Here is a 27,498-nt window from a genome sequence, read left to right on the forward strand (position 1 = left end):
ACATTTGCCAATGAAGTAACTGACAAAGGATTAATCTCCAGAATATACAAGCAGCCCATGCAGCTCAATATCAAAAAAAACAAAAACCCAATCCAAAAATGGGCAAAAGACCTAAACAGACGTTTCTCTAAAGAAGATATACAGATTGCTAACAAACACATGAAAGGATACTCAACATCACTAATCATTAGAGAAATGCAAATCAAAACTACAATGAGGTATCATCTCACACTGGTCAGATTGGCCATCATCAATAAATCTACAAACGATAAATGCTGGAGAGGGTGTGGAGAAAAGGGAACCCTCTTGCACTGTTGGTAGGAATGTAAATTGTTACAGCTACTACGGAGAACAGTATGGAGGTTCCTTAAAAATCTAAAAATAGAACTACCGTATGACCCAGCAATCCCACTACCGGGCATATACCCTGAGAAAAACATAATTCAAAAAGAATCATGTACCACAGTGTTCACTGCAGCACTATTTAGAACAGCCAGGACATGGAAGCAACCTAAGTGTCCATCGACAGATGAATGGCTAAAGAAGATGTGGCACATATATACAATGGGTATTACTCAGCCATAAAAAGAAACGAAGTTATTTGTAGTGAGGTGGATGGATCTTGAGTCTCTCATACAGAGTGAAGTAAATCAGAAAGAGAAAAACAAACACTGTATGCTAATACATATATATGAAATCTAAAATTAAAAAAAAAAGGTTCTGAAGAACCTAAGTGGAGGACAGGAATAAAGATGCAGACATAGAGAATGGACTTGAGGACACGGGGAGGAGGAAGGGTAAGCTGGGATGAAGTGAGAGAGTGGCATGGACATATATACACTACCAAATGTAAAAGAGATAGCTGATGGGAAGCAGCGCATAGCACAGGGAGATCAGCTCCCTGCTCTGTGACCACCTAGAGGGATAAGATAAGGAGGGTGGGAGGGAGATGCAAGAGGGAGGGTATATGGGGATATATGCATACATATAGCTGATTCAGTTTGTTATACAGCAGAAACTAACACAATATTGTAAAGAAATTATACTCCAATAAAGATATTTTAAAAAAAGAATGATACCTTTTAATCATGAAAGCATTTAGCCTGAATTTCTTTGGAATAAATAAATTAAATACAATGTAAATTCTATATAAATAGTTGTAAATACAATGTAAATGCTATGTACATAGTTGATGGGAGTGCAGCAAATTCAAGTTTTACTTTTTGGAACTTTTTTTTCGAATATTTCCGATCCATGGTTGGCTGAATGCCTGGATGCAGAGTGGATGCCAAGGGCGGACAGTACTAAATGTTCTCCCTTCCCCCCAATCACCTGTAAGGATTCTCAACCTTGTTTTTTTTAATCTGCCATCGACCTCTGTGGTAACCTGTCCCCTTCTCCGAATACTGTAAGGTCGCTTATTATCCCTCCCTCTATTGGTACTTACTACCTATTTTCCTTGAAATTTATATATTTCCTAAAATCTATATTTCCTCTGGTAAGTACTTGCTAGGTACAACACCACCCTGCTATAACATGATAAATGGGATCCAAAAGCTTAAATTAAATAAAGTGTAAAGTCATATTAACACAAGGTGAAGGAAATGACCAGGTGAATCTGGTAGCTAGTTCCAGGGGCTGGGGTCCCAAACTCATTTTGGTCCCAGTAGTGGTCAGCCTCTCACTTCGATTTTGATAAAGATGATCCTGGATCCTGTGCTTGGTTGGGACTCCAGCCAAGCTGCAGCAATTCCAAGAGTCTCTCAGTTAGTTGGCATTCATTTTGGCAAATGTTTTGTCTGCCTGAACTACAAAGCTTGGACCACTGATCACCGGGGACTTGGGAATCTATCCTCTGCTCTGCTAATTGCATCCTGACACAACTTAGTTGCCTGCTGTTTTCCAACCAGCTTGTCTCTTCTCTACCTCCTCTCTCTCCCACCCCACCAGAATGCTTTTATTGCTGCTATTCCAGAAACAGGTGGGAAGGAGAGGAGGTCATGGGTGTACACTTGGGCCACCATCTTCCCAGCCCTCTCAGCATTCTCCTCCATGCTCTGCAGAACTCTCATCCACTGAATAAACTCCTCCACTCCTCAACCTCTTCATAGACTGCTTCCTCCTAGTTCCGACTGCTTTTTATTTTGTTTATGGTGTATTATGAAAAACAGTACTTCTAAATTTTTATGTAATCATCATTATTGATCTTTGATTTCATGACTTATTGTTTTGATTACCTATATCACTGCCTGCTTCTGACCCAAAACATTGAGTTCCAATGACTGTCTGCCTATTATTTCACAAACACAAATCTGTTATTCTTTATCTGACAGCACAAGGCTCTCATTCATGCTTTTTTATTTTTAAAATATTTTTCATTACTCTAGCCCATTCCATACAAACTAATCTGACTGGAATTGCATTAAACCAACAAATTAATTTGAGAATAACAGAAATCTTCACAATATTCCATCTGCTTATCAAGTAATGTACTATGTCTCTCCATTTATTCAAGTCATTTTTTTTCATACCTCTTAGTAAAGATGTTTGGTCTTCTTTATATTAGCCTAAATCCCCTCACAATTCCTGATAAACTTAATCCTGTAGTTCACAGAAATGGGATCATTTTTCCATTATATTTTCTAGTTAATACAGCAAAGCGTTGATTTTGCATCTACCCATCCTATGGAATTCTATTATTAACTCTGATAGTTTTCAGTTAATTAACTTAAGTTAAAAAAAATAATAATTATTTGCAGATATCAATCTTTCCTCTCTATTTTCAGAGTACTTCACTGTGGATTTCACTTGATAAACATTTTTGAGATAAACATTTATGTATTATGTGATAATCACATAAATTCTAATCCTAATTTCTATTTCTTATTTTAATGTGCTGCCAAGAACTTTCAGAACAATTTTAAATGATAGAAGGAACAACAGGTTTCTTTGTTGTACTGCATATTTTAACAGAAAATCTTTTAATCCTAATTTGCCAGAAATTGCTGCTGAACATCACCACATGACTTTTTAGCACCTATAAAAGACTCCTTGGACTACTAATGATAATTATATTTAGATTTCCTACTATATTTATATTGAGAACAAAATCTATATTCTCACTGCTAAATTTATAAGCTAGTGTTTTATTTTTATTCTATATACTTCTAAATAAAGTTGATCTCTAATTTTCTATTTTTTTATTCTCTTTTTACAAAACTGTTATCAGAGCCGGCTGTGATAAATTTACTAGGAAACTATAACCATGCTCTGAAGTAGCTTTATGTAAAACAAAATTATTTGTTCCTATGAAGGAACTAGGCTTAAAAAGTTTTTGAGCTTTCCAAATTTTTTTACTGCTTCAATAAATTCTTATAATTTAAAATTTTCCAGATAATCATGACTTCAGATTAGATTTTCAAATTTATTCATATTAAACTACATATACTGTTATCTAATATTTAACAACTTCCAAATTTATGACTATTTTCTCTTTGGATTACTTACATTTCACTTTTTCTTATTTTGCTGGCCAGAAAATTACCTCATTTATTCATATATTCAAAGAACTAACCCTAGCCAATTGGACTATTTTAAAACCAACTTAAAATTAATTCCAACTTTTATTTATTTCTTCTTTCTGCTTTCTTAGATTTATTTTGTTATTTTTCCAATTTCTCAAGCCCAATCAAAGTTCATTTGATTTGATTTTTCTCATTTAGTAAGTAACAGGAGCTTCTAAAGCTAAAATTTGTCTTTAACTGCTGCTTTGAGTACATTTGATATGTGGGCTTCTCATTAGCATGATTTTCAAAACGCTCTATAGTTTTAAATTTCTTTTTTATATACTATAATTATATACAATTATATATGGCAGTAATTTATTGTTATAAAATTATATAATTATATATGCCAGCAATTTATTTTGTTATAAAATTTCAGTTTTATTGTACTGTAAGAGAATGTGGTCCTTACAAATTTTAGTCTAGGTGATATATTGAGTTTTATTTTGCAGCTTAAATATTACACTTTTAAATTAAATAAGTGCTTTAAAGGGTATTTAGTCTCAATTGGCTATTTATATTAAATTAATCTTATTAGTTATATTATGTACATTTTCTGTGTCCTTTTTATTTCTTTCTTTTTAAAGTAGTACATTAAACTCTTAATATTACTATGTTTCTATCAAATTAGCTTTGTCTTTTTAGCAGTTATTCCCATATATTTTGATTTTTTTTATATAGAACATGAAAATTCATGAAATATCTTCATTGTGACTTATAAGCATTATTAGTAGAATCACCAATGTGAAAAGGTAGCATTAAAAATAAGTAACGTGGGCTTCCCTGGTGGCACAGTGGTTGAGAGTCCGCCTGCCGATGCAGGGGACACGGGTTCGTGCCCCAGTCCGGGAAGATCCCACATGCCGCGGAGCGGCTGTATCCGTGAGCCATGGCCGCTGAGCCTGCGTGTCTGGAGCCTGTGCTCCGCAACGGGAAAGGCCACAACAGTGAGAGGCCCGTGTACCGCAAAAAAAAATAATAATAAGTAACAAAGAGATTACTCTTTAAATGTTACCAAGACAGTTGATTAAAATTTTTACAGGAAAAACCCCTGATTTTTAATCTAAACCCTACACCAAAAGAAATTCCATATGGATTAAAATATTAAATCTAAACCATGAAACTATAAAATTGGAAGAAAATACTGCTGCATATTTGTCTGTTGAAGTATAAAAAATTTTTTTCTTTGTGCAAAGATATGTCATGCATACAAACATAAAAAGAAAATAGATATTGCTATCAAAGTAGAAATCAAGGTGTTGCATCTGCCCCTCCCCTATATTCCTTGACTTGGAGAAGAACATCCTAAAACATCTGCTCAGCCTTAAAAACTGAAATCATTACCTTTGGCTTGAACTCAGTTATACTGCTCAATCTCCAAACTCACATATTTTATTATACCACTGGTCTAAACCACTTATTCTGTTTTCCTCTTTCAGAATATCTATTATTCTTCCATTGGACCTCCACGGTCAGTCCTCCAAATTTTACTGCTCACTGAAAGTGCATTCTGATTTTCTTTGGTATCAAGAATATTATTTACAGATTCCAAACATCTCATTTTAGCTATGGTTTATTTAATTTTCTGGGACTTTCTAATTCTGGCCAGTTCTCTCATTACCATGGCCTGCTTAGTAGAAGCAATTTCATCTTTTGAAAACATGAAGCACATATATTCCAAGTTTTTGTTCTAATAAATGTAGTGCCTATTTTAGGAAGAATATTTTCCCGTAGGTTTTTATGAGAATGTTTCTCTTCTGCCGTCATTTTTAAAATAGATCTTGTGTCATTGATGTTTTCTTTTCCTAGAATGAGATAGACAGACCTATGACCAGTGTTGAAATTAAAACCCAATTATTGGAAGAAAAGCTGGATTCACTTGGCATCTCTCATAACTGGCACAGAACACAACAATTTTCTTTGTGGGCAGAGAGAGCCATTCAGGCTTAGAGAATAAGAGGGTTAACTTTAAGTTTTACTACTTCTATTTTTAAGGAACTCCCCGTTCACACACATATATGGGAACTGCAAAGAATGGCTCTGCTTGCTACTGTAGAGAATTAGAAACTGGACCTCAAAACCACACTACAATGGGAACATATGTATATGTATAACTGATTCACTTTGTTATAAAGCAGAAACTAACACACCATTGTAAAGCAATTATACCCCAATAAAGATGTTAAAAAAAAAAAAACCACACTACATACAAAAATAAGCTCAAAATGGATTAACGACTTAAATGTAAGACCTGAAACCATAAAACTTCTAGAAGAAAACATAGGCAGTATACTCTCTGACATTGGTCTTAGCAGTTTTTTTTGGATATGTCTCCTCAGGCAAGGGAAACAAAAGCAAAAGTAAACAAATGGGACTACATCAAAGGGAGGGGGTGGGGGGAGAGGGAATTACTGAAAATAATCAAAAGGCACAAACTTCCAGTTATAAGATAAATAAGAACTAGGGATGTAATGTACAACAAGATAAAGATAATTAACACTGCTGTATGTTATAAATAAAGCTTGTTAAGAGTAAATCTTAAGAATTCTCATCATAAGGAAGAAAAAAATTTTTTCCACTTCTTTAATGTTGCATTTATATGAGACGATAAATGTTCACTAAGCCCACTGTGGTAATCATTTCATGATATATGTAAATCAAATCATTATGCTGTACACCTTAAAACTTATACAGTGTTATATGTCCGTTATACCTCAATAAAACTGGATGAAAAATTAATTAGATAAATAAATAAGTGGACCCAAAAGTCTGTGCGAGAGATGCTGATAGCCTAGAGATGCTATCATCCAAACTGACTCAATAGCAAAAGGCCTAATTTATTTCCTGCTATAAATATAAACATGCTCTATTATTCCTTAGTTCAGCTGTACGAATATTTTTATTTATTTATTTACACAGACATAAATACTCACTACCTCCCAGATGGCTGTTTTAACTGCATGTACCCCACTCTCTTTTGCGTCCACTTTATATATCTTTAAGGAACAATTTTACTCATTTTTTAAAGTTGTTAATGCTAATAAAACAGATATTACAAATACCTTTGCAAGAAGTCACAGACAGGATTTGTTATCTCCACCATAAGTTGAAAGTTTTCATCATTCATACATTTTTGCATAACTTGTGTAAAGAATTCCAGGAATCTAGGTCTCTGTTTAAATTTCATAACTGCGAAAACAAGAAGGTTCATATATAATCTCCAATACACTTGGTCATTGTCATTGAAAGGTTACTATTGCTATCAGTCATTTTGTTGTAACAGATGAGTTTATTAACCTACTTTTTAGATTTCTCACTTTTAAAAAATGTATAGGAGTAAATGTAGTGAAACTATTGGTTTTCTAAAATCAAATATTCCTTTACGGTCTAAATTTCATTTATTTTTCAAACAGCTTGGTGTTGTAAGATTTCCTAAAAGTTACCTCTAACATATGACTAGGTGGGAAAAAAATTGCTGATAGTTGCCAGAATAACTAGTTATCCTAATTTTTATTATATTTCACTCTGAGATAAGCAATAATGCTGCTATTTCTTCATAGCTAAGCTTAAAGATCACTAACACATTTTTCAATTCCCTAGTTTTTGTAAGCTTCATAATAACACCATTTACTGCCAAAACAAGCCACCATCAAGGTTCCGTCTTTCCAGACTTTAAATCAGGTACCTATTTTGGTCTCTTTCATTACTCGGCAATCGAGAGCCTGCCTTATTCTGAATGGGTAAGAACCTGAAATATTCTGCCTAGAACAAGTGAAACCTTTAAGTAAAAAACAACAGAATCCACAGAATAAAAGATATTCAAAAGTAAGGTGAGTGAACAACATATGTACGTTTAGGTCACCTACCTTCTTCCACAGCACCTTTGACCGACCAATTTAAAACTATAGGGTAAAGAAATATGGGATCCTCTGCTCCTGAGAGTTCAGTTGTAACATCTAAGGTTAAAAGGAATTAAGTTGTTGGTTCTGTTTAACATCAATAAGCAAAAATGAAAATTCTTTGCTGGGGATGAAAAACAGGAAAATACCCAAGTATACATTCTAAATTATGTGCCTTAAAATATCAATTATATCATATTTTGGAGATTAAAAAATCCAATAACCTTAATTATTTTCCTTTCATTTTTTTTTCTCCCCTAAAGGCCAAGCAGTCTACCACCAAATAGGGGAAGAGTTTCCAAGGCATGAGTCTTTCTTATTCAACAGCTATTGTGTATCAACAAATATCAGGTTCAGAAACCTACCAATTATATGAACTCCATTTTTATAAAAAATCTTTAAAAGACAGTAAAGTATAGAATAATGAACAGGACAGCCCCTAGAGCCAGGATGCCTGGGTTCAGATTCTAAGTCTGACACTTTCTTTTTTAGGCCGCATGGCATGCAGGATGCGGGATCTTAGTTCCCCCACCAGGGATCAAATCCACTGGGAGCATGGAGTCTTAACCATTGGACCTCCAAGGAAGTCCCTAAGTCTGACACTTTTTAGTTATGAGAACTTGGGAAGTTACTCACCTTCTCTGTGCCTCAATTTCCTTACCTTTAAAATGGGGATAATAACAGTACCTATTTCATATGGTTGTTATATAAGGGTTATATAAGTTTTCATATGCATGAAACACTTAAAATAGTTCCTCGCACACAGAAAGCACTGTACAAAACTATTATTTTTATTATTGTTTTGTTACTGAATCTACTGTTTAGCTAGTAACATTATATTGTGCTTCTTAGTAAAATGTTAAAATGTGTTTGGGGGTGTTGATAATATGAAAATAAGTAATTCACATTTCCAGAACACTTTACATTTTATGAAATTATATATTTTTATATGTACCCAGACAATTACAGCTTTCCCCAAACTAGGTTTACTGGTTATGTGAATAACACAGCACTGGGTTCATTTCATAAATTCAGCTTGAAACAGACATGGAGTGTACTGAAATAAAATGAGAGATCCAAGTCAGGGAATTCTGAAACAGTAAGACCACCCAGATATCACTGAGGCACAAAGTAGAGAGGTGAGGTGGGGTCACAGAACTCTACAAGTTTAGTTACTTCCCAACAGGCCAAGGGGCCAAAGTGGAGCCTCCTAATGAGATAAATGTAGGTACTCTTTTGTTCTTCTAGAAGGTTTGAAGTCCTGCTTCTTAAAAATGTAATAATAGTTGTCATCACCAGAAACTAAATTAATATCATAATCAGATTTCCAAACTGCAATCTCTCAAACTCCAATCACTGTGTTAACATTTTGGTCTATTATTAAATTACTATACAGCACAATGACTCACTTGAGTCCATCTCACTTGAGTAAACCATGGTTCAAATCACTCGTACATAACACCCGTCATGCCATCACTTTATTTCTCAGTTACATTCTTGTCTTTAGAGCAGTGATTCTCAATTTTGTGTCCCCCTTCCACAATATATTTGCCAACATTTGCCTCACAGTTGGTTGTCACAGCTGGGGAGAATGCAGGGAGAATGGTGTGCTATGCATCTCTGGACAAAGGCCAGGGATGTCACTCCACATGCACAATGCCTAGGACAGTCCCCCACAGCAAAGTATTATCTGGCCAAAATTGGCAATAGTGTTGAAGCTGAGAAACCCTGCTTTAGGATGAGAAGATTTAGGCTCAAATCCAAGTCAGCTATGTAATGCTAAATAAATCACTTAATCTTTATGAGCCACATCTGTAAAAAGTGGTTAGCAATCCCTTATTAACAACGTATTGTTAGGATTAATGACACAGTGTAAAAGCACTGCATAAACCTTAAAGGGTTTACCAAATGCTAATCTCATCCTAATCCTTTTAACAGAATATTTTCTATTTTAAACGGCAAAATGCTAAACAGAATTATACAGAAAGAAAAAAAAAACACTACATTGCTTTGTCAGTTTGAGTAGGTGTGTCTCCAATAAACCCAGATGTTCATTTATTTTTTCAGGTAATAATATCTGTTGTGGCTTCTTAGTCTTGGAAGACTTCTTGGAAGAACCCTAGAAACATTGGTTAAATGTCAGAACGTACTTCAACATGTTTCAAGAATTGTCATTTTCAAATAATATTCTTTAAATTATGTTTCATACTTGGTAGACCAAACTATGAATCTACATGGTAAAATGTATTAATAATTAGCTAATAATTAATAATAAGCCATTGTAGCCTAACTAAATGCCAGACACAGTACTAAGTGTTTTATGGATGTTAACCAAAATATTTCTTCTCTTCCCTCTCCCTTTTTCCTAGTAACTTCTGCTCCCCTAAACAGCTCCCCCCAATACACACAACATTCTGAGAGCAGTTGAGGGTATATCTCTAAAAATCCTCAAAAGAAAATGCTCTCAGAAATGTATCCCTTTTTCCTTTCTTTTTCCCAGAAGGAGCTTCTTTACAAGGAAGCTAATTGCTTTTGCTGCTTTGCCTTTCATTGCACATAACAGGATCAGCAATTAGTGGACTAAGAGTTGGCGGGTATGAGCTCAGGCTCCCCACCATGCTTTCATCTGTCTGAGCCTGAGAATGGACTGGTTAATGTCTCCTCTTCTCCAAAAAAAATAGACCTCCCAAGCTCTTTTAGGCTTAAAGGGACCCTGAATGGTTATAATGACTTCTGACTCCCATAAAGTAGGTATTAGGTTCTCAGTCCCTACAGTCTTAGTCTGAAAGAAGTATCACAACCCTCTGCTGGACTAGAGGCTCCAAGGAAAGGGGCAAGGGGTCCTGTCCTACCATGATGTGAAGGGACAGAGCCCTGAGTCAAGGCCTGGGTGACATAAAGGGTCTGGCTGACGGACTCTTGAGTGGACAACACTTGGTGAAAAAAACCGCTCAAGTTGCTTTCAGCTTAAATCAAAACCTTCTCTAGACAACCCTCCCCCCAACAAATGTAGTATGGCTAAAAATATTCATCCAGTGGGGTTTTTTTAAGCTTTTGCAGCATATAATAGAGAGAGAAATGGAGCTACTCCAACTGAAACAGGCTTGGGGGTAACAGTTTCTACCCTGGCCCCAGTCACAGAAGGGGCGTCAAGTACTGTAGCTCCTGATGCTCCTCAGAAACCTGATAAACTAAGCAGTACTTCAAAATTTGATCTACAAAATCATTTAACCACATAGTTTCAAGAAAAGGCAATAAAATAAGATTCTAGTAAGACCCATGCTTGGGAGGCAGATATTAAAAAGTTGTCTCTAACATTACCAGCCTCATAAAGGAGACAACTGAGGTGTCACAGGGAGTTTAGGAAATCTACTTTGAACAGAGTGAAAAGCTCTGACGTGTATTTACTGCATTCAGTGACCCACTCAGAATAATAAAAATCTTCAGTCTGGGAGAGACTGTAGAGGGCTTTCAGTCCAATGCCCAACTGGGTGTAGGAAGCTCTCTATCAACACCTAACTGATCATCAGTACGTGTGACGGGGGCTATTAAGTATTCTAGCACGGATACCTTTTCATTTTCTTGATAATAATTAAAAGGAAAAAAAGCTCTTCACATATTCGCTTTCTTTTATGTAAATACAACAAATTAAAAATTGATCAATTTTCTAACATGTTCACTAATACTACATGACCTCTTAGAAAATTCAGCTAAATATACCTTTAAAGATGAAACACAAAGAACAATTACCTCCTCTGGCATTTCTTCTTGGTCAGTAACACCAAACAGAGATTTGCACCCTGATGTGATGTCCAACATCTTTTTTCCATAATTTATAATCATTACTGCCAGGTCATATTCCTTCCATGAGCGCAGAATCTAATTTAAAATATTTATTAATTTTCTCTGTTGGAAACAAGTCTATTTTCAAGAGTCATGTATCATCTTCCATAAATTCAAAAGTCTCATGTTTTGGATATAACTCCCCTGTTTCTGTTAAGAAAACTGTAAGCTTACCTCCAGATCATATTTCCCTAGAATTAAAACTGCATGATTTCACTATTTTAAATAAAAGACAAAACCAGGAATCTCATCAGTAATGAATTCTCCATATCTCTGGGACATACAGCCATACCTCTTTTGGTACAGTAAGTTAACTATGAAAAAACATTTCCACTTAAAAGATCCATGCTAAAACAAAATCATTCTTAAAGGTCACATAACCACCACTTCTTGTCTTGAGTTGTCTTCTTTGTGAAATGGCACAATTACTGACCTCATGATGTCTCGGGGGCATTTATAGCAGTAAATGATTTACATGACATTCTGGCAGTAAACTAGGCTGGAGGTCAGCTGGTTTTGGCAGGTTCTCCATGAGCCGTAGGGGAAGCACACACTGACTCAGGAGAAGGGGCCCGCTCTGCCACTCTCTTCCACGCTCCTGGTTACGAACTGTTATCTGGCCTCCTCTAGCCTGGCCCTTACCTACCTCTCCAGTGTCATCTTCCACTATTCATCTCCTTGCACTTTAAGCTTACAAAATATTAAGCCAAGTATAAATCCTGCTAGTCACCATGGTATCAGGACTTCATGCCTTCCTACAGCTGAGGCCTTTCCCAGAACAGCTTTCCCACCTGATTTATATAGCGTTACTTGGTCGTTAAACCCTGGGCCCTAGCACTAACTCCAGGAAAGCTTCCCTGGCCAGCAATCTGATTTGCATAGACCCTGCTCTAGTGAAAGAGCCCATAAAAGGGATGTATTCACCGTGAATCCCCAGGACAATACTCTCAGGGTATAAATAAGTTTGTATGAATTTATCTGTAGGTGTATTCTGTTAAGCTGAATAGGTTAGTATGTAAGATAAGTAACAACTATTACTTCCCAGGCAGGGAAAGAATATATAAGGTGGTTGAAAAACAGTGAGTGGCTGCTTGAAGCTCATAAGACCTACCTAATGCAAATGCTAAGAACTGGAAATATTTCTGTAGGGCCAGGGCAATGGTGTTAAACTAATGTTGACTGTGGGACAGAATGTGGAAAGGAAAACAGTGAAACAAATTTTGCCAAGGTAGGTGGGGTTAGGTCAAGCAGGGCTTTGAATGCTAGGCAAAACTGTCCAATCTCATTGTAAAACTGATAAGAGAGGGAACAAGTTTTGTTATTAGAAAACAGAAGTGAGCTAACATTTGCTCCCCATTCACCTTTGCTTTCCAACATATTTGGTTTATACAGCACTGTGCAATCTTTTCTCCTTGTTTTAACATGCCAGTGGAAAATACTTAAATGAGAATGAATTTTTTCCAAACAAAAGAAAAACAGAGAACCAATTCTACTCAACATACCAAATGGTGAATAGAAATTTTTTAAATGTGCCAGATGTTTGGCATAATAAATTTTTTAACAATGCCAGTGGAAAATACTAAATGAGAATGAATTTTAACATGCCAGTGGAAAATACTAAATGAGAATGAATTTTAACATGCCAGTGGAAAATACTAAATGAGAATGAATTTTTCCAAACAAAAGCAAAACAGAGAACTAATTCTACTTAACATACCAAATGGTGAATAGAAATTTTTTAAATGTGCCAGATGTTTGGCATAATAAATTTTTTAACAATGTGAAAATAATCAAATATTTAAGATGACATGTCTCAGAAGTGGTACTTTATTTGGAATTCTGGCAGCTTTCAGAAAAAAATACTGCTCCTTAAAGAAGAAAGATTGAACCATCCGGAAAGATTACCAATTTTTAAAACAGAACAGAGAAAAGAAACAGGGCCGTTTGACTAATTGGGCTTTACATGTCCTAAGAGAAAATCTCTATAAAAATATGTTTCTATCAAACGAATGCCTCAAATCTGGGATTCAGGGGTAGTCAGGCTTCTGGGTCTATTGGTCAGGCTGGAGGAAACTTCTGAAATGACAATTCTCAGAGTATCAATTTGGGACAGAACCAGCTCTAGCATCAAATCCTGACATTAATATATAGCGTGTTGGCCAAAAAGTTCTTTGGGGTTTTGCGTTAACACCTCACAGAAAACCCAAACGAACTTTTTTGGCCAGTTCAATATACTTTAAAGAAAATGTCCAGAACATTCAGGGTCATTTCTACAATAATGTCCAGAGGATCTCAAAATGATTCCTCAGGCGGGGGAAAGGGGCTGGAGTCACGGGTGGCGGTCAAGAAATACAGAGCCAGTCGCAAACTGCTGTGGGAGAAAAACCACAGGCAGCTGAGAGAGGAGGCATGTGAATTTCGTGGAGGATCTCAGCCTCCACGCGGCCCCAAACGCTGGGTGGAAACCCTGCTTATTCTAGGTCAGCACTCTCTCCCGTCTCCCACGGGGGCTGTTACACAAACATCTTCTCACATCTCTGGAGCCCACCCTCACTCTCCACCTCCCCACTCTCTGCAAATGACCTTGCTTCCTTTCCAGAGAGCAGTGCAGGGGAACTGGCATATCTGCTGTCCCCAAACCCACCTACACACCCATGCATAAGGATAACCATCCTCCTACTGTGAGAGAGGAGAGACAGATGTCCTGTCCAAGCTGACCCCACACATGCCCGGATCACGCTGCTGGGACCCTGGTCTAGGGGCCACCTCTCCTCTCCTCCATCCTTATCCCTTCCCTCTCCTGACTCCTCCCCATTAACGGTCATATACGGAGTGCCTGTGTAAGCAGGACTGGTTTTTTGGTTGGCTGGTTGGTTGGCTGTTTAGTTGGTTTTTAGCAGGAGAAGTTGCTATTGGCAAGTTACAAGCAATGAGCTGCCTTGGAATAAAGTGTCTTTGTTCTGGAAGAAACACTGCAGCAGCCACGGTTAGTTATTTAAATGTAAGGTGAACAGCTGCCCAGTGCCCTGGAAAGACAGTGTAACCCGGTATTTTCTTATTTGCAAATGACACCCCTGTCCTGGAAATACTCACTGATGGAAGGGTTCAGGGGGAAAGGGGGAGGTGAGGCCAAGCAGATGAATATATTCTAAAGAAAAGTAACCTTGGAAGGTGCCCTTTTAGCCCAGGATTACACTAATTGATGTGTGTGTGTGACTGAGCAGTGGGAACGGAAAGGGGTCCTTTGGATTGTGTGGGACCCCTGCTTTCAACAGTTACCCCCTTGTGACAATGACAGAACTAATAGCACCAGAAAGATTCTTAAGGTTGGGGAGGGGTTAGGAATAATAAAACACCTTTGGACTAATCACCTTTCCAATTCTTCCTCTTGCCTAGTGGAAGCCGGATGAGACCCGTGGACTAACAACACCCTTGAGATTCTTAAGACAATTCTCTTCTTTTCTTACTCTACACATTGACCCCGGGTGATACCATCTATCTCTGTTGCTTCAGTTGAGCCCGTATACTAATGACTCCGTTGTCTTTACATATATTTGGCCTCTCCTGAACTTCAAGCCTATAGGTCCAATTATATAATGTCCACCTCTCTGGATATCCTGTATGCCCCCAAATTCAATATATTCAAAACTCATTATCTTTTCCCCCTTTCCCACCCAGGGTTCAACAAATTGCATTGTACTCACCCAACTGCCCAGATCCTGGATTACTGTGGACTCTTCCCTCTCCCTCCTTGATCCCCCCCTACTCAATTCTATCTCATAAATAACTCTTGAATCCTTTCAATTCTATCTCTCACTTTTTCCACACTAGTTTAGTTCATCACCTCTCGCCTTCTAACTCATTTCCTGCCTTGGATCTTATCCCCCTCTAATTATTAGCTGTTGTGCAACCAGAATAATTTCTTTTTTCTAAAATGCAAATCTCATTACGTCATTCCCAGGTTTGAAACCCTTGAATGGCTTCTCTCTGACCTCATTAGATGGCCATTCATCCTCTGGTACTTGTTCACTGTTCCACTTTTTAAGGTGACTGAAATATTTAATCATATCCTCCATAATTAAAAATAAATCTGATCCTTCTTTTCCCAAACTGTGAAGTTATTTCCTATTTTCTCATTGATTACTGCCTGAGGCAATCAATGTTAATAATCCTGCAACTGTTGTATTTTTTAAAAATAAATGCCTTTAAGCTTTGTCTATAGTGTCTTATCATTTAAAAAAGTATTTTTAAATGATCGTGTCATCTATTTATCTATTTTTGTGTGTGTATCTTTTGAATTTTGTGGCCTGTTGAGAAAGGTCTCCCGATTTCAAGGCAATCCAAATATCCTCAAATCCATCTGGACTTCATTTTGTTTACAGTATGAGGTAGGGCTCTGGCGTTATTTTCAAATGAAGAGTCGGTTATATCACCACCTTTTATTGATAAATTATCATTTTCTCAATGAATATAAATGCCACCTTTGTCTTATATTAAGTTCTTCCTGTAGACCCGGAGCCAGCTCTTCCTGGAGTCTCTATTTTATTCCACTGATCTATTTGCCCGTTACTCTATTAAGACCATTTTTTATTGAAGTGGCCTTGGTAAATTTTAATACCTACTGAGAATTTCTAAGTAACACTAATCAGTTTCAAAGAAAGCTCACTAGGATTCTGATTAAAACTGCAATGCATGGAAATATTATTTTAGGAAAGATTTATATAGCTATGACAGTAAGCCTTCCTATTCAGGAACTTGGTGTGGCCTGCCATATGTGCAGATCTTATTTTGTGTCCTTCAGTAAGATTTCACATTTCTTTTACTTAGGTTCTTTAACATTTTGTTAAGTTTAAAATAGTGTGTATTATAAGTGGTATATTTTCCCCTGTCCATTTCTAACTGGCTACTACTCATATTAAAAATAAAAACAATAAGAAAAACATTAAAAAAAACCCAACTTATCAGTGTCTTACATAACTTTCTAACTTCTTATAAATTCTTATACCATTTTATAAATTCTTTTTAATTCTAGTAATCTTTTACTAGATTCTCATGGGGTTTTGAGACCTCTACAATTACAAATTATGCTTTTCTAATATTATAAAATTATTTCATACCTTATCTATTTCATCAGACCAGATCTCTACAAATAATGAATCACATTATTAAGAGTCAGTATCTCCTGTGCCTGATTTTAAGGAAACAGCTTCAAAAATTTGCCGTTTAGTATGATATTTGCTAAAAATTTTTGGTAAATGTCTTTATCATTATGCAATAACTTCCTTCCCTTCCTAACCTATTTAGAAGTTTTATTAGGAAAAGTTGCTGAGTGTTATCAAACGCGTTTGTAGCATTTTTCATGTAACCTAATTGTTTTTCTCCTTTAATTTGCTGTTGTAAACAATTCAAGTTTTGTTTTAATTCAGACTTCATCTTTAATACTTGACAGTGAGACTGCCCTAAGACCAGAAAGTGCCAGGTGCCATCCAGGAGCGATTGGAAGGACACTACATAATGCCTCTCTTTGTCCTGATTAATGTTTTGGACACTGAATTCTGCTTTTTCAAATATGAAAATTGCCACCCTTCCTTCATTTTTGTTTGCATTTTCCCAATATCTTTGGCTATTTATTTTTCAAATTGCTTGTTATCTTGCTTTACAAGTGTTTCTTCAAATAATACACATTTGAATCTGCCTTTTCAGCCCATCTGACAGTCTCTGTCTCCTGAGTTCATTCACGCTTAGGGAAGTAATTAATGTACTTGGTTTTATTCCTTCCATCTTAAGTACAATCTCACTTTCCTTCTTCTTACTTTCGCTGAATTAGCCATTTTTCGTCCCTGTCATTTTTTCCTGTTCCTTTTTCCTCCCTGTCATTCCTCTGTTTGCTTTTCTTTCCTGTCAATTTTGAAGTCCTACTGTGCTTTAAAGATCGGCTCATGCCTACATATTCCTGAGTCATCTCTAAATACATATATTCCATCAAAAGAAAATAATAATGTTATACAATATGTGGGGAATTCCCTGGTGGCACAGTGGTTAAGAATCTGCCTGCAAATGCAGGGGACACGGGTTCGAGCCCTGGTTCAGGAAGATCCCACATGCCGCGGAGCAACTAAGCCCATGCGCCACAACTGCTGAGCCTGCAGCTTGAGAGCCCATGAACCACAACTATCTGAGCCCACGTGCCACAACTACTGAAGCTCACGCGCCTAGAGCCCGTGCTCTGCAACAAGAGAAGCCACTGCAATGAGAGGCCCACACACCACAACGAAGAGTAGCCCCTGCTCGCCACAACGAGAGAAAGCCCGCGCGCAGCAACGAAGACCCGACGTAGCCAAAAATTAATTAATTAATTAATTTAAAAAAATGTTATACAACATGTAGTTTTATACTATATGTATTTTTAACACACATGCACCATGCATCTATAGCTGCTCACACCTCCCTCAACCCCAAACAGGATAGAAGCTTTAGTTCTAGGTTACTGTTAAGTTTTTCTTTCAAGGATGACTCTTATATTTCAAAAGTCCCTACTTAGCATTTATATTACAAAGTCCTAGTCACATCATTATTATCTATTTAACTTTAATAATACATATATTGCAAGATTCGATGCTCCCATTATTCCTCTCCTTTTTGTCTTTCCCTATCTTGGGATTTCTGTTCTGAACCAACTGTCATTTGATAGAGTATTTCCCCAAGTGTTGTCCTCAGATAAGTACATGGACAGAATACTTTTTAAATGCCTGCACTTCTGAAAATGTTTATTTTGCCCTGACAAATGAATGATATCTTTTCCTGGTTAGTAATTTTGGGGCCTTAGTCTTCTTCCCTCAGGATTCTATAAATGTTGCTCCAGGAATTTAACTGTTAGTGTTGCTGATTAAAAAAGTCTGAAGCTAATTGATTCTCTTTCCATTGCAAATAAATAATCTGTTCTTTGGGTCTCAAAACTTTAAGATTCATCCTTATCCTTGGACTTCAGGAATTTCACCAACATGTGTCTACACATATATTCTTACATTAATCCCGCCTGGGACTCAGAAAGATGATTACTTCTCTACTTATTTCTTTTCTACCTCCAGACTCCTTTGTTTCATGTTCTGACTTCTGGATCTGTCTTGTGAATTTATCTCTAGATAATTCTATTCTACATTGTCGGGTATTTCTTGAGCTTCCAGATGTGACTCGAGAAGTATCATAATCATAATCTTTACCTATTTTTTAATCAAAAATTAAATTTGTTGTATATGAAAGCTGTTAAGAGTAAATCCTAAGAGTTCTCATCACAAGAAAAAAAATTTTTTTCTATTTCTTTAATTTTGTATCTATAGGAGATGATGCATGTTCACTAAATTTATTGTGGTAATCACTTCATGATGTATGTAAATCAAGTCATTATGTTGTACACCTTAAACTTACACAGTGCTGTATGCCAGTTATATCTCAGTAAAACCGAAGAAAAAACTTAAATTTGTTCTGATTGCATTGCTTGACAGGTTTCTTTTTCTTAAGTCATCTCTGATCCTTTTCAACATGGTGAGGGTAAATAATACAATTATTCTAGTGTTTGGCCTCTTCCCTTAAGTGAGTTGTTATTTTTCTTCCTGCTAAAGGCTTATGCTCCCTCAGCATCTACACAGATCAGGTCATAGATGTCTCTCCAAGAGCGGCAAACCAGTGAGTGACGGAAGGAATATGATTTTCTGCTCCTGAGGTCAGGCCAGGAGCCTGAATTGCCAGCAAACCATGACCTTTTTGCTAAGGTAGAGGGTAGAGGCCTCTCTGTTGCCAGACCTCCACAGAAGCAAACTTAAGTCCCATCATATCAGCCCATCCATGCAGTATTCTTCCAGATCACTGCCAAATCAGAAAGGTTCTGGAAAGACTACATAAAATAGGTAGGCAAATATGGCCCTTCTTTGAAGAGATTCACTGGATTCAGTCAACCAAAGCCCTTGAAGAAACACACAATGCTGGCCTTTGAGCCAAGCAGTGAGGATACATAAGCCTACACCTCTCTGCCCCTGGTATCTTGTTCTTTCTTGATTCTAAAATGAATGAGGTCCCATAAAATGTCCTCTTTCAGCCCCCTCCCTCTCCCTGGCCTAAGATAGGCCCTTCCAGACTTTACCAACTAGCCTACTCAGGCTACTTTTGATCTAAAATGCTTTGGGGGTATTATTTTTCAAAGTATTCTAATTACTGTGATTACAAGTAGCTTAACTTGCTAAACCATTAGGGCTCCTAACTTTCATGACACTAGACAAAGAATGAGATAAATACCTTTGTTATGTAGAAGATACAACAAGCTATCATGTGCTGTACACTTTCAAAGCTCGCAATATGTTTCTTTGAGTGAATATTTGGTAGGCCTTGCAAAACCACAACACACTTTATCAAGATCTGAAATATAGAAGCACAATGGTTTTTGTTGAAAACTATCATCCTTACTCATTAAAAAATGCTCTATTCAAATCATGAAGGTTTTAAGCCATCAAATTTTATTGTTTTTAATAATTATGGTTAAATTGCTTATTATGCATAAAGAAGTGTACCCGGAGATAAAACTGATAAATTCAATTTTCAGATGGGTCCTTCATCTAAAGTAACTTGAAAACTAGTGGAGAGGATAAAATAAATATACAAATAAATAAAACAAAGCTCATTTTGACAAGTGTCATAGAAGACATAGGCAGAATGTTACATGCATACAAGAAACTAAAGATCACATTCAGGCTTAGGAGGACTTCAAAAAACCACATGGAGAAAGATGTACCATATTAAATATACAGTGATACGGGTACTTGAAATAATAGTTTCCTTTAAAATTAAAACCAAGCACTCATATCCCAGGAAACCAATTAATATTGGCACTTACTTCCTTAACTACTCCTCATATTATGTGATCCCGAATTTGATCCAGAGCTAGACAATTAAGTTGAGCTTTCAATCCTGCCTCACAGTTCTGAGCAATGTTACTATCAGAAAAGCAGAGCTGAGACTGCATCAATCTATTCATCATTCAGATTATCCCAAAAGACAAATTAATATATGGAGGTTGGTCCTTTGTGGGCATATTAATTGCTTCAAGCCACCATTCTAACAATATTATTACTGTTGTTACAGAACACTTATGAATTTCTTTTAATGCTGCTTTAATTCCTCCCCTCCACCATCACCCTCTCCCACCCTACCGTACCATATCCCCAGATCGTGTTAACAACCTAGCAGCTCTGTAGTCTTCTCTAGGCTCATGTAATTATGCATGTGTGTGTGTGTGTGTGTGTGTGTGTGTGTGTATAAATGTGTGTGTGTATATATATACATATGGAGGGTTAATGTTATTTTACAAAATGATATTTATACACACCTTTCTGAACTATGCATCTCCCCTTCAAGCATGTCTTGTGAAAAATCCCTCCAAGTCTACAGGTATACCTCTAATTCATCATTTCTAATGGTTACATAACATTATTTAGTGTGAACCAATCATAATTTATTCAGCCATTTCCAGATTCTTCCTGTTGCACAGTTTTAAGGTTGATGTTTTACAATCTGGCAGTACTGGCCATCCTCCTGTTACTGCATGTCCTCTTTGTCTCCAGCTTTTTTGCCACCATCAAGAATGCCACATGGGCTTCCCTGGTGGCGCAGTGGTTGGGAGTCCGCCTGCCAATGCAGGGGGCGCGGGTTCGTGCCCCGGTCCGGGAGGATCCCGCGTGCCGCGGGGCGGCTGGGCCTGTGAGCCATGGCCGCTGAGCCTGCGCACCCAGAGCCTGTGCTCCACAACGGGAGAGGCCACAACAGTGAGGCCCGTGAACCGAAAAAAAAAAAAGAATGCCACAATAAACATGCTTATACAGGGAATTCCCTGGTGGTCCAGTGGTTAGGACTTAGCGCTTTCACTGCCATGGCCTGGGTTCAATCCCCCAGTTGGGGAACTAATATCCCACAAGCAGTGTGGCGCGGACACACAAAAACAACAGAAAAAACACCCTTATACAAGCTCAGTTGCCAAAATGAGTGGCAAGTGAGGTGCCAGCTTTGAGACGACACCCAGCGAGGGTGAGGCACCATCCTCCAGGGCCCAGTATACACTCTAAATCAGTGACCCTTATGTGGTACTGTGTTCCCAGCAGGTAGAACACATGGAACCAACGGGTGGAACTAGGGGTGATTTTAATCTATGGGATAAATTGCTAATAAAGGGACAACTGTGTTGGGTAAATGTACTTTTTAATTTACTAAAATCTTACTCTATGGTAAAAATTACTAGCAGAGGAATTTGTATGTTAAGTATATTTGCTTTTAATTTTACTTCAATTATATTCAGTTTAATTAAAATTAAGATTGCTTTACCAAATTTCAAAGCCAATAAAATTCACATTTCTCCCACCAATGAAAGGGAATGTCTTTGCCCCACATCCTCACCAACAATAGGAGTTACAGATCTTTTCAACTCTGCTAGTGATATCATATTACTGATTTAATGTGCATTTCTATGGATATTCAGAACTTGAGTATCTTTTCATATGTTTTTTGGCTACTTGAATTTGCTCTCCTGTAAACTGCCTATTATTATCCTGTGCCCATTTTTTATTAGTTACTGTCAATTTGTAAGACTTTTTGTTATATATATTTACCCTCATCAGTGCTACTTTTCCCAGATCCCTAAATTATCTACTATCTTTGTTATGGTCCCTTTCGTCACATATGGGTTGCCATAAATATAGTCAAATGTGTCTTATTTTTCTTGTTATTTCCAAGAGTTCTATCTTGGTTAGAAAGTGTTTCCCAACCCTGGGTTGCATATGTAATCTCTCGGGTTTTCTTTTTTTTCCTAAAAGTTTTGGTGAAGTGGAATGCCAATTCCATCATATATGACATTCTCATCCAAAGTGAGGCCTATTTCTGGAATCTCTCCTTTGTTCCACTCATCTTTTCCTGCTCTGAGTAATACAATTTATTTTGAAACTCCTTTCCTAAGGTCTTCCTCATAGCTACAACCCACTTTCTGAGTTAAAGGCATCCTGAAGCAGTGGGATCCTGGAGAATGACAGGGGACTACCCTGAACTCAACCAACTAAGCATCAATTGCAGGTGCTGTCCCCAGGGTGGTGTCTTTGCTGGAGCACACTAAAAGGGGTGCCTTGATGTGGCTGATGTTGTCTTTTCTATCCTATTGGACAGAAGTAATCTCCTATGGGGAAGAAGTATCAGAAGGAGTTCCCAGTCACACTGGGCAGACAAGAACATACATTTAGAGTCTTGCCACAGGGCAATGATAACTCTCCCACCCTCTGACCTAATATTTTATGAAAGAACCTGAACTTTCTGGACACGTCTCAAAACAAAACATTGGACCGCCATCAAAAAACCATGTTAATTGAACCTAATAAACAAGAAATGGTAAATACATTGCAGATGTGAGATGCATGTCCTCCAGAGGGTAGAAATAAACCCTAAGAAGAGTCAGGGGCCTGACACATTAAGGAAATGTCTGGGCCACACTGAGACACTCCCTCCAAAGTAGGTCTGACATCTGGAATCTCTCACCTCTAAGAAGACAGAACAATGCCAGGGAAATGCTTTTGGGGTCCGGAGGAAGCATATTCCACATTCTGGAACACTGCTCTAATCCACTCACAAGTGACATGGAACTGCCAGCTACGAGTCTAGATTTTGGATTTTGGAGGCAGATCTCCTCAATAGCTGAACTATTGAGTTGGCCAAAAAGTCTGTTTGGTTTTAAATAAAAATAAGACACATTTTTCATTTTCACCAAGAACTTTATTGAACAACGAATTTATTAACCAAATGAACTTTTTGGCCAACCCAATACTTACTAGGTGGGGGGCATGTGAGAGAAGCAGGCATGTCTATGCTCCAGTTTAGCCCCTCCAAGGGGAATATTTGTTAAGTTACTGAAGCTCTCGGGTTAGTTTCCTCAATGGTGAATTAAACACTTTATACTTTGCATGAGTTCACTCATATCTTCTTGATTCTCAAAATCTGAGTCAATGATGATGGTGACAGCCAACGATGGTGATAGTGATGACTTTGTGTAAGCATCAGCAGTCAAATCTTACTTCTCTCATTGCTTCCTGTGGTAGGCAGAATTCTAAGACAGTCCTCAAGATTCTGCCCCTGGTGTACAAGCCCTGTATAATCCCTTCTCCTTGAGGGCGAGTAGGACCTGTGATGGGATGCTCGCTCTCATCACTACATTACATTATATAAGACTCCTCGTGCATCTTAGAGGATACTCCCCTGCTGGCCTGAAAGAAGCAAACTGCCATGTGGTGGAGAAGGCCATGTGGCAGGGCACTGGTAGCCAGCCCTTCAGAACTAAGGACCTCATCACACAGCCACAAGGAAATGAATTCTCTCAACAACCAATGAGTCTGGAAGAGAACCCAGAAGCTCAGGTGAGATCACAGCTCTGACCAACGCCTTGATTTTAGCCTGATGAGACCCTGATCAGAAGATCCAGACAACCTGTATCCAGCCTCCTGACCTACAGAGACTATGAGATAGTAAATGGGTGTTGTTTTGAGCCACTGAGTTTATAGTGATTTGTTAGGAAGCATAGACAACTAATATAATCCCTTCAGCCAGGTCCCACCTACCCTTTTTCCAAAAATTCCAACTCCATCACAGAGACATCAAGTCTTTTTTCTCCTGGGTCATCCATCAGTTTTTCCCCCTAGATGATGGCTTTCACAATATGCTTTGAATAAATATTGTTGTTTCTAACATTACAAGAACATAAAAATTGAAATAACTTAAAAAACCTAGAAAAGTATATTGCCAATATTTAAATATGGACAGCAATGGGGCTGACTTTTCAGGGAAACACATTTTAAGTCCTTATTTCTATTCGCCCAGATATACAATTTAAATTATTAAGATGTTTTTCAGTTAACTCATGAAATTTCATAATACTTGCTCTTGACCTATTTGTACTTTCTAAGGACACATTGCTTTTTCTTTTCCAAAATGCATTATTGAGTTTCCTTTGTAAAATACCCTTATCTGGGCGGAAAAAAATACCCTTACCCGTACAACAGGTACCAAAACAATACTGTGATAGATGATAGGAGCAAGGAGGCCATAACATTGAGTAACAGCTTGAAGGGCATAACTGGAATCATTTAGGTAGTTGCTCAGTTCCAATGCCACTAATACTCTCTCACATTCAGTTAGTCTAGCAATCTGTAAAGGAACAGGTATTGTTACTCAAGTTGAACATCAGGTACTTAACTCATGTGTCTCTAATGAGAAGAAAGGATAGGAAATGTGATCCTTGTGGCTTAACAATAACAGGAAGGTTGATATAAAGAAAAACCTAAATTCAGGAACAACTCTAACTCCCCAATAATGCTACATATGGATGACACGATCTTAGAATTAAACTTTAGAATTTTTTATAAATTACAATACAAATACCACTAGTGACAGAAAAGGAACCAATCTTTTTTAATTGGTAAGATAAAATCTTGGCTATAGTTTAGGGAAAAAAATCTAGCTTTTTCAAAAACATAAACTATAACAAATAATAATTAAAATATAATATTGCTGTAATATTGGTCCTACATGATTAACAGTGTCTTATTTCCCTCCTGGATTTGTGGGAAAATGGTAAATTTACTCTAGACAAAACTAAATCTTCTATTATACTTCTGCTACTGTAAAAAAAAAAAAAGGTAAATTTTCAATAGACCAAACTAATCTTCTGTTATACTTCTGCTACTTAAAGTAAAATGTAAAGTTAGGCTTTGTGTGATTAAACGCCACTTAAAAAGAGTAAGAATGCTATCTTATTCCTTATTTCTCTTTCTTGGAGAAAGATTTCATTATTTGTCTGTATACACACACAAGATTATGAACACAGAAAACAGTATGAGTGGCAACCAGAAATTTCCACACAGCAAATTATTATTAGAATGGTAGTCTAGCATTCTGGAATTCACTTAAGTACTTAAACATTGTCCTTATTTTCAGACTAGATTATGAAAAAAAGAAACTAAATGCAATGTATTAGGAACAGATAGATGGCTGTGAATGCTTGGGCTCTACAAGACTGTGAACTTGTCTTAGGCAAAGAATCATGTTTTTTTCACTTTCATATCCACAGAAACTGGCACAGTCTCATGTAACAAGTTACTGGTTAATTAATTAATGAATAAGTGGATGATAGGAAAAAGCAACTGTAAAAGAAAAAAAAAATAAGGCAAAAGTCTCCATATACCTAAGGTGAGTAAAGAAGGAAAGAGAGAAAAAGAAGAGTGAAACTCAATCTAGATTGAAAAAAACAATGTAGGATTGTTACTAAAAACAAGAGCATTGTAAGCTTGCTGATGTATGAAGAGCAATGTTTATAAGCACCCTGAGGACCTATCAATAAGACGTAAGTTAAATTCTGCCTCTGCACAGGAATGCAATATTATAATTTTAAAGAATGTGGCAGACGGATATGTACCAACATGAAAATATGTCCAAGATATATTATGAAAAGTGTTTAAAAGGCAAATTTCAGAACAGCAAGTAGATCATGATTCCATTTTTGTAAATAATAACATATTTGTCTATGCATACTTTTAAAAATTGGAGAAATCACATGAAAAGAATAATGTAGTATTCTTAGGGGCAATAGGACTACAATGGGTTTCACTTTATACATTTTTGGATATCTGAATTGATACTACTTTTATTCAGGAAAAATATATATAAATTGAAAAGAAGGGAAAAACACCATGAACTCCAGCCTGTGAAACCTACATACAATATCAAATAAACCAGCACAATCATGCAGAGGCCTCTCAGTCCATTCACAAGCCAGGATATGCAATCCCCAAAGAACATAAACGTGAAACATCAACCAACACAGGGAAATCAGCACATGTGCAATCACTTTAATTCACTTACTTGTTGAGAGGCGAAAATCTCATTGCCTTTAATATTATCACAGAAAAGATTTTCTTCTTTAATTTTAATGTCACTTGTTACAAAAATATTTCTAAGAAAAAGATATAAGAGAATTGAAGAACTCTCTGCCAAAATATCTGAATGTAATCTGCAAAAAGAAGTAAATGATGTTACAGGTATACATTGATTTAGCATGTGAACTCGACTTTTTAGACTGATTTGTTCTTAATACCGACACAATGATCCCAAGACAGCAGCACAAGTTTATGGAACAAAAGTCTGTGGAACAGTTGCTCTTGCACAGCTGTTTAAACTGAAATTAAAGACTATTCTTAACAAGCTCACAACTAAGAAAATTAAGCTGTTGACATATTATGTCATGGATACATAAAAATAACTACTGGCAAAGTTTTCTGGTTCTGATATATAAAGTTCTATTCTATCAATATAATGAAATCGCTATAGATATTCAGAAGTTTGGGAAATAGGTCCAATATTTCAATCAATAAACTTTCTGAAAGTGAGGGTTATTTATAGCAAAATCAGCCACGGTTAAAGAGAGGTAGAGACAGAGAGATTTGGGGTGGGGCGGTGGAGGGGCAGAGTTACTTCTAATTATCTTTTCTAAATCACAGTCAACAGTGCCAACCACTGGCAAACCCGTGAAATCTGTAGTCCATAGTCCCTTCCTTGCCCTTACGCCTTACTTGGTGACAAACCCTCTCTCCTAAGCTTCAAGTCCCTCCACTCTCCATACCCTCTATCCCTATAAAACGGGAAAGGATCTGACATCAGTAATTCACACCTGAAGACGATCTGTTTCACCACCATGTTAAACTCCGAAATTGTCTTTGCCCGGAGACTTTTAGTTCTCCCGCTTCCGCAACTCATATACTAAACTTTCTTTGTCCTCGCCACGACCATGAGTACCTAGACATACACAATGAGTCCAGACTATCGCCTCCCCCTGGCTCTATTTCCTCCCCTACCCAGCTCGGGCTCTGGTCAGTCATTTCCATAGTGACCTCTCTAGCACTTCAGATTCTGCACCCCTTATTTTATGCAATAATCAACTTGCCTGACCTTGCATAGATGTCACCGTTCGACTTTTCTATCCCTGCCACAATGGTCAATCATTCACTTATTCATTCTCCTTATTCCTTTTTTTTTCCCCCACTCAAACTGGCATTTGCTCAACACCTACCATGACACTATTCTACGCCCTGGGATATAAAGATGAATCAAATGTAGCCCTCAGC

General features: G+C 37.1%; 1 protein-coding gene across 1 annotated transcript in view; it reads right to left on the bottom strand.

The window, feature by feature from the left end:
• CFAP54 (cilia and flagella associated protein 54) overlaps positions 1-27,498 on the bottom strand; it is a gene marked incomplete at its 5' end in the record, with an annotated part of 297,105 nt that overhangs the window by 171,614 nt on the left and 97,993 nt on the right. Inside the window, 7 exon segments of the mRNA XM_079935999.1 lie at positions 6,626-6,752; positions 7,430-7,519; positions 9,467-9,581; positions 11,213-11,341; positions 19,595-19,714; positions 24,371-24,526; positions 26,240-26,387. Coding sequence (XP_079792125.1) covers positions 6,626-6,752; positions 7,430-7,519; positions 9,467-9,581; positions 11,213-11,341; positions 19,595-19,714; positions 24,371-24,526; positions 26,240-26,387 — 885 coding nt within the window.

Source organism: Stenella coeruleoalba (assembly GCF_951394435.1).
Source record: "Stenella coeruleoalba genome assembly, chromosome: 11".
NCBI classification, from domain to species: domain Eukaryota; kingdom Metazoa; phylum Chordata; class Mammalia; order Artiodactyla; family Delphinidae; genus Stenella; species Stenella coeruleoalba.